General features: G+C 45.0%; 1 protein-coding gene across 1 annotated transcript in view; it reads right to left on the bottom strand.

Moving 5' to 3' along the window:
- Nucleotides 1–12082, bottom strand: part of CACNA1A (calcium voltage-gated channel subunit alpha1 A) — a 368926-nt gene that overhangs the window by 36013 nt on the left and 320831 nt on the right. Inside the window, exons 42-45 of the mRNA XM_084838533.1 lie at nucleotides 10089–10189; nucleotides 6395–6504; nucleotides 5464–5602; nucleotides 3014–3127 (exon numbers count right to left, since the gene is read on the bottom strand). Coding sequence (XP_084694659.1) covers nucleotides 3014–3127; nucleotides 5464–5602; nucleotides 6395–6504; nucleotides 10089–10189 — 464 coding nt within the window. The remainder of the gene's footprint in view (nucleotides 1–3013; nucleotides 3128–5463; nucleotides 5603–6394; nucleotides 6505–10088; nucleotides 10190–12082) is intronic.

The following is a 12082-nucleotide window of genomic DNA, read 5'->3' as shown; positions in this document are numbered from 1 at the left end:
TGGTAGGTTGCCAGAGCTGACGTTTTGAACAAGCTGTGACTGCTGAGATTCTTGTGAGTTAAGATTTAGCCCCTACTAGGCAGAATTGAGAGGCGTACTTATGCAAGAAATGTTGCAGATGGCAGATCTAGTATGTACACCTTCTTCAAGTCACACTATGCCCAAGCTCTAACTTGCACACATATACACAGAGACACGAATATGCTTAGCCTGTTGGTATGGCAGTAAATGCTGCTACACAGCGGAGCATGCTAAGAGCGACGGCTGCTTGGCACATGCTTAGCAAAGAGCACTCATCCACACTACCCACCCATTATCCCCTCTCCACTTCCACCTTGGAGAACACTGGCTGCTGGGAGTGCATCCCACAGCCCCAGAAAGTCTTGCTGCTATAAAGCATGCTTCATGCCAGATCAGGAAGCGAATGTTACTAGCTGGACGATAGCTGCAGAAGGGCATGGCCTTTGCTTTGATGGCAGCTATGCCATGACAGGCCACAGAGAGGTAACCCTCACATTTCATTCAGCCTTTTCCTCCCCTCCTCGTTAGAAAAGCAAAGAGCGAGGACAAGGCTACCATAAGAAAACAGCCCTTCATGGGCCAATAAAATAACATTCTAACCCAGTCAAAGCAATATGGTAGCAGAAATTGTGCCTGAAAGCAAGCCCACTTAAGACAGGAAGAGGTGATTGTCCCTGATGCACCAAATATGGGTGGAACCACAATGGGACAGCAGTGGCGCTGGGACAAGATCCTAGGAAACCTGATTTCCAACCCCCAGGTCTTATAGGGAGATCTGTTTCATTGCCAGGAATGCATGGCATCAGATGCCTACTCAGAACTCCCTCCCGCTTCCCCCGACACAGAGATGTTGGATCACACAGATGACTCCTGGGGTAGGATTTGTTCCATTACTGAATTCACATGTCAGCCACTTCATATTCCTTAAAGGTAATGGCTCGTGTCCCCCCCCCCACTTTTTACTCCTCCATCTTGGGCACAGTGGGGCTGGATCCAGCTTGGCCTGCTAACACAGGTAGTGGAGAGTCAACATGTGCGGATTGCAGCAAATGCTGCTACTTTGGGGCACTAGTCACTGATGCAAGCTGAAAGCAATGTGTACTGGGCGCCCAACACCTGTAGACTGTCAATGCACCATGGTACGGCTCCATGATCTCAGTTGGACCAGTAGCACCTGGGGTGGGGGTGAGGGCAAAGGGCCTACAGATCTACTCTACTTTTCCTTTTATCATGTAATTCTGACTGCCATAAGGCTGGCAGTGAACCTTCACCTCTGGTGGTGTAGAGGAGCCAGGGCTCACAGGGTCAAAGTGCTAGGACTTTTTGGCTAAAAGGAACAATCTGTCACACACCCCAGTTCAGACTTCCCTGTTTCTTCTGAGTTTAGCTGCAATCCTCACAGTAGCTGATGGGAAAATGGATTTTTCCAGCAACACTATATTGCTGTGAGCTCTTCTTGTTGTAATACAAAATAGTTTGGAATGGTTTGGCCCTGAATGGGAAATTAAGACCCGTTAGCATTACAAAAGAAAGATATATATGAGCCTGCATTTTGGCAATCCTTGGAGGCATGGCATTCGGGACTGTCATGATAAGCTCCTATACTTCAAAATTTACCCCTGCCCCACTGTCCACTTCTGTGTTGCTGCTACCCAGCTGTCTAGTTGATCAGTCTGGGTTGATCAGTCTCCTTATACAAATAAGGTACTAAAATGCAGGGACTTGTAGACCTATGCAGAAACTTCCCTGCCTAAAGGGACTCGGGGAGGATCCATTACGCTGGCAGTGGAGTGGCTGCAGGCATGGAGAAGGCAGTGTTAGCCTTGTGAATATAAAGGATGCCTTCTACTGCAGAATGCTTTGTAGAACTGCTAGTGCCATGTTAATTAGAGTGCCTGAGCATTAGTTTTTCCACCATATGTGGACCAACAAATTGTGATGCCAAGTAACTTCTGCCTGCATGCAAGACACTCTTTTGTTGATATATTGTTGGGAAGAGCACATGTCCCAATGACCCCTGGGGCAGGAGAAATAAGCATCTTCTATGAGTTTAAAGACCCTAACATGGAAAAAATGCAGCTGAAATTATTATTTATTACATATTTATCCTGCCTTTTTTTCTCCTTAAGGAACCCAAGGCGGCATACATAATCCTCCTCCTCTCCATTTTATCCCCACACCAACAACCCTGTGAGGTCTGTGACAGGTCCAAAGTCACCCAGTGAGCTTCCATGGTTGAGTAGGGACTAGAACCCAGATCTCCTGACTCCCAGCCCCACACTCTAGCCAGTACACCACACTGGCTCTCCAATTATTGAGGAAGAAGAGCTGATGTAGGAATTTGGATTAGTCCCTTAAACATCATCCTTATCCATGTGATGGAGGCAAGCAACTTGCTTTCTGCTCCTCTTCCCTCTGTCTCGTTCTGCATGCCTTGCCTGAGCAGGGTGGGGGGATCCCAAAGAGGTAATGGAAAATATGTTCGGGCCAGAAACAGCTTTCCATGTGATGCTGTAGAGGAAGTCTTACTTATCTAAGAAAGGGGTGGGATTGTCTTTTGATATGATATTTAGGCTCAAATTACACTTAATGGGGAGATCCTGACCTGCATTTCCCCCTGTCCCTTATGGGTAACATGTTGCTTGTTCAGGTGCCCTTTTGTTAAACTTTTATCTGGCTCAGGACTGGGAAGGTGCTGTTTTCTTTCCTGTGTGAAAGCAAAACCTTCAGCATATGCTAATATGCTGAAAATTATTCCTGGAAAGAGCATGCAATTCTTGTTTAATATGCACCCTAAAGAACTCAGGTAGAACAGGAAGGGTTCAGACATTCTTTCGTTTTGCATCAGTACAGCCAAGCCCAGCATCGCTGCCTCCTTGCTGTGTGTGTGACAGTAAGCTCTACTGTTTCCCCCAGGAGCAAGAGAGGGCAGGGAAGGGGAGGTGACCACAGCCCTCAAGTTCACAAATGGGTCAGATAAAAAAACCCTCACCTGGTTTTCAGCAGGCAGTCGTGGCATGGAGGCGGCCCGTCCATGACCTTCCATGGGCAGGTACTGGTCGCTGTCTGAGTAGCCATCCTTTGCCATCTCTCGCATCTCTACAGACTGTATTAGGCAAGGCAGACAATGGGGTCAAGACACATGGGAAGCCACATGGAAAGACACTCTACTCCTTTCTACATCTGGGGGAGCTGGGAGGGACAGACATGGTACAACCGTCCAACGATCAAGGGACTCAACAGACCTCGGAAATAGAGTTTAGCTGTTCTGGTGTTTGGCCATTGCTAACTTCTAGTAGTGTAAGTGCTTTCCTGCTATACAGAATCCCATCTCCATTACCTTTAGCTATTATATACTTATCCCCCCCACCCCCCAAACCAGAAATACATCACATAAGGAATGGGCAGGCTAGATTCCAGGATCTGCAAATTGTTGCACTGCTGCTCCACGCTGAAAAGCTCTTCTTGGAGCTCCCAGGGGGACAGAGCAGGAGCCTGCTGGCCAGGGCTGAATCCTTCTAAAGCTCCCTCCATGGTTGGCAATCTAAAGCCTGCAAGGAAAGGAGAGGGAGGAGGGGTGTTCCTAGTTGCCGCATGTCTGCTTCCTGGAGAAAACACTACTGTTCTCCCACAGGCTGAGGGTCAAATGTTGTGAGACGTGGCAAATCCATGGTTGGTTTAAATTTTTAATTAAAAGCAGTTGTGCAGCTCCACAAATCAGTTTGAGGCAGTGGGGGAGAAGGGGGGATAGCCCTTTCCCCCGATGCTGTGATTGTGGTGAAAAACATCCCGCTCCAAGCTGCTCTTCACCCTGGGAGGGAGGCTATAATTGGCATCAAAGGCAGCTTCCGTCCTTAGGGAAATAGCAGAGATGAGGGAGGGAGATTTTCACAAGGACTGCAGCTCAGGTGGACAGTCCCATCCTCACACAGCATGGTCCTGAGCAGTCTCCCAGCATGTTATTTTTTAGGCAAAACCAAGACATTGTAAATGAATATATGGATTTAACATATTGTTTATTTGGGCTTGAAGGCAGGTTGGTGAGTAAGTAGATAGACAGATGTAAACATTGATAATGTGTCAGATCAGCGGCCAATCTGGGGTGCTTCAAGATGGATGGCTCCCAGTGCTACCAATCAAAAGACATTGTGCACCTGTTTCATCTTTCCCTCCTTACTTCCCCTCCATAACTAATTTTCTCCGGTAAAAAAAAAAAGATGGAAGCGGGAATGGGAAAACACAGGAGGGTTACAAATTGAAGACAACATTGTCTGGATCCGACCCCCCTCCCTACAATTTTATGAATGAGGCAGGGTGATTGCACAATAAAAACCTTGTCTGGACGCATCCCAGGGTCAGTATCCTCACTACCTGTGGACACCAGCAGGTGTTCCATACAACGTGTGCAACAATAAAATAATCCTACAAGTAATAATTGTACCTTGATGATGCAGAAATAACCTTCTTGTAGTTAAGAATAGCCCAGTGCTATGACCCAATATACCAGCAACACAATGCATAAGAAGGAGTGAAGTGACCAATGTACGACTGGGACATATTGGACTGGGATCGCTATGTGGCACAACAGGTGATAAGTAGGTGTCATTATGTCAAGAACATCCACTATTGCCAAGCATGCCATGTCAATGATACACTGCCCCTTTCAGCAGGGATGGGCATGGTGTGGGCAGAATGGAGGTTGATCCACTACACATTATCTTAAAACTATTTTGGACTCCACAGAACATGGTATATCCGTACAACCTTATGGAAATAAGTTAGCAGAGAGTAATTGCACATGGCAGGATGGATCTGCCCCATTTTCTTCACACAGGATGCTGAGCATCACTGCAATTATGTACATCATTAAGCTATATTTCTGAGAAACTTCCTCTGAACATTGAACATCAAATTCATATTTCTCCATGTTACCCATGTGGAGCCCCCATAATTTTGGTGGTGTTCCTTTTTTTTTTTTTAAGGTGAGGTGAATTCACATGATCCAATTAGCATGGTGAGAAGGCAAGATGAGCAAACACAGACTGAGTTCTGCTTCTTGCAAAAAGGTCTTGCAATTGCTTCACTACAAGCACAATTTGCAACTCAGTTCACCTTTTATGTGCTACCAAAGCTTCCTAAAGTAGGCTGTATGGTGGTTCAGTAAATGTGGGTTGTTGTAAGTCTGACTCATGTCTCACCTCAAGCAGGAACTCTACCCATATTGGCTCAACCCACATTCTCACCTATTTGGTCCTGTGAATTGGGCCTTGCTTAGCAACTTTCCTGTGATTCTGGAATTCTCAAAGCATGGTTGGATTCTAGCGCGAGGACTTTAAACAGGTTATAGGAGGATGGATTGGGACAGGGAAAAGAGAAAGACAGAGGGAGAGAAAGATACATAGGCAAGTGCCAGTCCAAACACCTTGCTGGCACACAAACCACCTGGGAATTGGTCCGGTTACTGGGTATCTCCTCTGGGTGCCCCCGCTCTGGGCTCCAGGTTCCTGTCTTCTGAAACATCTCCTGTGCTCGTTGGGTGACCCATGACTCACTTTCCTTCATTCCTCCTTCCTGCATGCTCCTGGAGGTAGACAGAAAAGTCAGACTCCAACAAAATCCTGCACTGAGCAGGGGGTTGGACTGGATGGCCTCCAAGGTCCCTTCCAACTCTATGATTCTCCGAAGTTTCTGCACAGCCACAGCCAAAGACACATCACATAGAGAATCACTACTGTGTTGTTGGGAGGCCAGTGTACAACAACACCTTCATCCTCTGGCAGTTAAGCCAGTTCCCTTCTATTCTATACTTAAGAGTTTCCCAGTAAAGTAAACTGTAGCCCGGAGCTGAGGTTCCAGGGATTATTAGATGTGCAAGGTAAGCAAGAGGGAGTACCCAGATAAATCAAATTGGAATCAAAACACACAAGTTGACATATTTTAAGGAGCAGTGTCCTATACTGCTGTTGCACCTCCGCTAGTTCTGTTGTGCTAGTAGAACGGACCACTAGTACAACAGGAACTAGCAATTCCTGAAATAAGCAAGAATAATGAGCAGAAATGTGCATTTCCAGAATGGGGCAGGCCAGCGGAGCTCCCTTCTGTTGTTTCAGGAACTGCTAGGAACATCATTTCTTCTTATATTGAAGGGAGGTATAAACATATCTAAATAGAAAATATCTAGTATTAATAAAGTGTGATGTCGCTGGAGGTGCAGGCTTCAAGATTATATATGGCAATAAGATGACCGCTCCCTGGATTTCCATTGAATGGGGGTGACGGTTCTATCAGGTGTCTGATCCAGAGCATTATAAGTTTCTGAGGAGACGTCCCTTAGAATACAGGATGTCTGGAAGCTGTATTGAGTAAAACTCACATTCCGCCTCCTTGATCCAGTTGTGAGGAGGGGAGAGCAGTCTGTCCTTGGCTACCCTCCTGGGATGGGGAGGGCGGTTCCATGCGCTGGAACATAAGTGGTGTCCGATTCTACAGGAAAGCACAGAATAAGATAACTTTAAAAATACCTGCAGCTATCAAACAGCCTCTTTTCCTCAAGCAAAGTTCAGACCACTTGAGAAGCTGTCAGTGACATTTGCTCTCCATTAGCCTGCCAGCTTAATCACTCTGAGCGTACTGACCTTGCTCACAGACTACAAAAAGAAAATGAGTATGAATTTAATTTGGTTTCTGTGAACAAGTCAAAGTTGAGGAATTCTGTAACAGATATGTCTGCCCAGCTAGTTTTTGCACTCTCACTGAAAATAATGTGCAGAGTAGCTGGTGAAGTCTAATTGTCCATGAGCAGAGTGCATTCCCTTTTTTCTTTATATGAAAGTTAGTATCTCCTTTAAGAAGTACTAACTTTCCTACAATATTCCTTCCTTATGTTTGGGCAAATGTTTTGTGATGTCTCTCTGTTCTTGGCAACAGTCCTGTTCCTTCTCCATCACTATTGGAAATTTCTTCCTTTAAAACAACCACCACCTGCATTTGTGCATACTGATTTATCCTCCATCATTATTGGAGTTCTTTTCACATTGGAATTCTAATAAAATTCTATGAAGGTACATACAATATAGATATAGATATGTCTGCATGTGTCTTTCTTTCTTTCTTTCTTTCTTTCTTTCTTTCTTTCTTTCTTTCTTTCATCTGTCTGTGCGCACACTCACATATTCCATAAAAGGTATGTAAACACATTGGAATTCCACTTCAAAGACACACATAACACATCGGATAATAGAAATTCAGTAATAGAAAACAGTTATGTTTATATCAAATAAAAACTGGTACCTACTATCAGTATCTAGATGATATCTAACATTCATAACACTAATTAAACCAAAAGGTTGCCAGGATTTTAAGGTTGCCAGGATTGTAGTCCTAAAAACACAGCTAGTAGGGAGTAAGCTCTCTGAGTATAGTGAGACTTACTTCAGGGTAAACATGCATAGGATTGCACTGTAAGTGATGTTTACCATCTCTCAGATAGATGTGCTCTGTCAATATAGACATTGCAGCTCATATTTTATTTTTGATGTGGGGGGGAATTAAGCTGAATTGTCACTTATGCACACATTCACTATGGACATCCCACTAATTTCTTATCATTTCTTTTTTCTTTTCTTTTTTGGCAGGGGTGGGAGGCATTATTTCTGAGATGCAATCATCTCAAGATTCTCCCCGCTCCCTCCCTTTGATCCTCACTGCATCAACATTACTTAGTGTGTGTACAGTTGCATGGGTACACACAACTGCACATGAAAAACAATTAGTATAGGGCTAACAAGGGACAAACTGAAATGAGAAAAAAAATCCAAAAGGGGCCTTCATGCACATACCCAGAATGTCATCATTTGAATACAACCTTAAAAGCAAAATAGTTCAAGCATGGTTTTGTAGACTTGACAGTCAGTGCCAGAAACTGGGGCTTTCTTCACATGGAGCTTTTATCCTGCGATTGAGATTGCTCCTTCACGGAAGTTTGTGGGCTCTTTACATGACACTGCGATCTTCCAGGGCGACTCCTGCACTAAAAGCCCTTTGTTCCGTTTTTAAATAGATCGCAGATAATGAGCTATCAAATTACCCTGTTGTGTTCCGCTTTGGTTCCCTCCATGAAAAGAAGAAAAGCGGCAAGAAGAGGAGAGATCAATGAAAGATAGTGGAAGACTCAGATACGGGGAGAAGGAGGGGGAAAGGGGAGGGGGAAAGGAAGCATGTGAAAAAGGGAGTTATTGTGATCCTGTATTTAAAACGGAAGCAGAAAGCCCCATTTTAAATGCAGAATTTTAGGCTGGTATAGAGATGCCCTAGAGAGCAAGTGAGTTGAAAATAAAAAATACTCCACTTGTAAAGAAAGCAGTTAAGTATGTCTAGTCATGATAGTAGGAGATGTGCACACACTATGCATCAATCACCCAAAGCTTCTGGATAGCAGTATATATGCTGTGTGGGAACCCTACCCTACACTTATACAATTGTCAGGTGCCACTGGACCTGTGTGCAGCTCTCCCATGTGCTGAACCATTGAATTTCAGGCAGCAGCTTCTCAATGAAGAACTTTCTGGATTGACTCTGCCCACCCAGGCTGACCACTGGATCCTTCTGGGCAAGAAGGAGTATAAAGGGCTTCCTGTTCCAGCTGAGTCTTGTTGGAGCAACATGGTCTCCCTGAGTTCCAGCATGTTCCCATATCCCTGGTTATTTTGTCGTCCTGAGTCCTGGTTTGTCCTTCAGTTTCGACTTGCTCTTTGTTCTTGACCTCTGAATATTCCCTCCATTCTGCCTCCTGGTTTGTCCTCTGGTCCTGACTTGCTCTTTAGACCTGGCTTCTGGCTTGTTTCACAACTCGGCCTTCTGATTTGCCCTTCGATCCTGACTCCTGGCTAGGCCCACAGCTCCTGGCTCCCTCAGTCTGCTGCCCGTGACCCTGCCCTGACAACAGTGAAGCCTGCAGGAATGAGGGTCCTGTTCATTTCTGCTTTCCTTTAATCCCTTTTCAAACATAAATTAGTTCCAGAAAGCGTGAAAGAAAGAGGGGCAGATAATTGGCTAGGGTCTTTCTTAATGAACACTGCTTACAGCTATGCAAATTTAATATCTACTGTGAATGGTCCTGACCAATCATACTTATAGAAGAGTTAATGCAATATGTCTTCTGAGGAGATGGGCCAAGGCATCTCTAAAGAAGTACAGATTATATATGCATGATTTCTATTGTGTACATGCGACTTGAAGATGAGTTACATGTCAAATGCATAGGAGTGATATATGTGGAAGATCACATCACTACTCTAAAGATGTCTGCTTAGGAAGCAATACTGAAGAAGGCAATCACTATGGATTGTCATGATAAATCTGATGGAGGTTTCCCCCCAGTGTCGTAGCACTGTGTGATATGGAGCATCTCTACACCAGCCTAAAGTCCCGCATTTAAAACAGGGCTTTCTGCTTCCATTTTAAATGCAGAATCACAGTGGACTCCCTTTACACGCGCTTCTCCCCCCAGCTTTCCTGCTTCTCCCCCCCACCCTTATATGAGTCTTCCATATGTGTCATTGGCCTAGCTCCTCTTATTGCCGCTTTTCCTTTTTCATGAAGGAACTCAAATGGAAAGTGTGGTAATTTGAAATGAAATAATTCATTTGAAAATGAAACAAAGGACATTTAATGCAGGAGATGGCCTGGAGGTTAACGACATCATCTAAAGGACCTGAAAACTTCCATGCGTAACCAATTTCAATAGCAGGATAAAAGCTTTGTGTGAAGAAACCCATGGTCCATTGTGAGATTGTCCAAGAGGTGTTGTATTCCAGAGATATTGTATTAATTGTAGTAAATAACACACACATACCCCACATTTACTTAGGACCAGACTTACCCACTTGCAGAAAGAATCTCAGCTTTTAAATTGTAATTCCCCCCCACCCCCACCACCTTTCTGGAAACATATGAGTCCAGCAGTTGGTGGAAACCATACTTACAAAACAGACAAAGAATTCACCAAAAAACTCAGAACTGAGAACTGAGGGATCTTTTCTCAAATCATGTTTTATGGCCTCATGTACCTGCTCCTCCCGCATGGCCTGCAACTTCTTAGCCTTACTTTGGCGGTAATATTCCATGATCATCATGGCTGCATAGATTTTGCCCACTGTCAGGTCGGTAGCTGCAGCAAGAAAAAAAACAGAAAGAAAGTAAAAACGAAAATTTGCTCCAGGTTACTGTTCCCCTGGCTCTACCCAAAGGTGCTCTTTAGCCTCTAATCCAGGCTCATATTTCTTGGCTTCGGAGAGGGCACTCTACAACTGAGCATGTGCAAAAGGGTTCTGTCCACCATGGCCTTTTGGAGTGGGAGCCCAGGTAAACATCTCAGAGGAAGTTCAGAAATTCAAACTGCTACTATTAGCCACCACATGGTACATTAACATGGAACATGGTCTCATATGGGCTCCCTTTGGGGGCTATTTTCCTGAAGTTGTAAAGGACAGTGATTAGTGGTGACACAGGAAAATGGCTTTCTGTACATTCTGGTTCATTACTGCATCTTTACTCTTTGGGATAGCAGTAGAGTTGCCTGGGTTCCTCTAAGAAGAGTGGGAGGAACTGAGTGAGCAGGAAGCAGTGTGGAAACTAAGCTCTTCAGAAAGCTCCCACAGTTTCAGAGTCCAGGCTCCTTCTTTTCTCTCCCATAGACTACAGCCCAAGTAGGGAGAATATTCTAGAGCAGAGGTAGGCAACATGTGGCCCACGGCCGCCACTGCCCCTGGTGTGGCACCCACTGCCCCGGAGACATTTTCCCCACAAAACTAAATGTCAGATTTAGTGCTGCAGAGCACTAAAAGGTTTAGATTTAGTTTGCAAACAAGCTAAATCTAACTCTTTTAGGGTGCTGTAGTGCTACAAAGTGGTTCGCCGCTGAAAAGGGCCCATAGACCTCCCATAGTTGCCCACCCCTGTTCTAGAGGGCTGTAGGCTTCCACATTGCTCTTGGTCCTGAAGACTAAAAAAAATGGAGAAAGGAATGATGTGGATTAAGCTGCTGATGGGACACAGGACCACTTTCCACCTTCCTCAATGCAGAGGAAAACAGGGTGGACTGTGTGGCCAATTTTCCCAATCTCTAATTTACATGTCTTTGGTGTGAAGGCAGTGGCATGGCCCCTCCAAAGCCAGAAGTGGCCCAAGAGCCTCCTCGGCTTGAAGCTCCAGCAAGGGAGGTGGCGCTGAAGAGAGAGCAGCAGCAGAGATGTGGCAATGGCAAGGTGCTATCCTGAAGAACGGAGGCTAAAATAAAATAAGGACTAAACATAACAGAATGGTTTCCTGACATAGAGAGAGAATCACCATGTAAAGTCAGGTGCTGGCAAGTCTACTCATTCAGGCTATAAAATTATAATTGCAATTGCCACAGTATAAACATAATGTTTAAATTCACCCTCACAACCAACACCCACAGTCATTTTTTATTCTGTTGAAGTACACAGGGCCAGATAATGATTTCACTCAAGATTGTGACATGCCCTGCAAGTAGTCAAAAACTGGACTGAATCAGGATGGATGTTTGGTCTGGATATGTATTGATTTGCAAGATGGGACAAACCTGCACAAATCTAACTCTCAACTCCAGCTTGACATGAACCAGAAACGTTAAGCTGGGGCCGTGTCTCCACAACAACAGAAGGGGAAGCAAATGAAGGAGTACCGGATTTTAGAAAAAGGAATCAGCTTTGCTGTGCTTTGGTCCATGCAGGGCTCCACGAGCAGGTTCTCTGCACCAGTAAAAACCGCATAACAGAACATACTTCCTGGTGGGGGTGGGGGTTGGAGTGAACGTCATCTGACTGGCAGGGGCTGCTCAACCAATAAGAGAGGCTTCCCCCTCCCCCCTTTCTCCTTTCCCCTGAAAGGCCAGATGCACCTACGTTTCAGGAGCAAGCCTCATTGAGCACAAGGGGACTTACTTCTGAGTAGATACACATATGCTTGTGCTGGGAAGCAGGGGGAAACCAGTTCCCATTTTAACCTGCAGCATCTCTATAACGAAGGGTAGAAGTAGTTA

This window comes from Heloderma suspectum, chromosome 2 (genome assembly GCF_057233095.1).
Source record: "Heloderma suspectum isolate Gila_16-S chromosome 2, 16-S_ref, whole genome shotgun sequence".
Taxonomy (NCBI): Eukaryota; Metazoa; Chordata; class Lepidosauria; order Squamata; family Helodermatidae; genus Heloderma; species Heloderma suspectum.
Note: the sequence above shows the minus strand (reverse complement) of the source record. Positions and strands in the feature narration are given on the sequence as shown.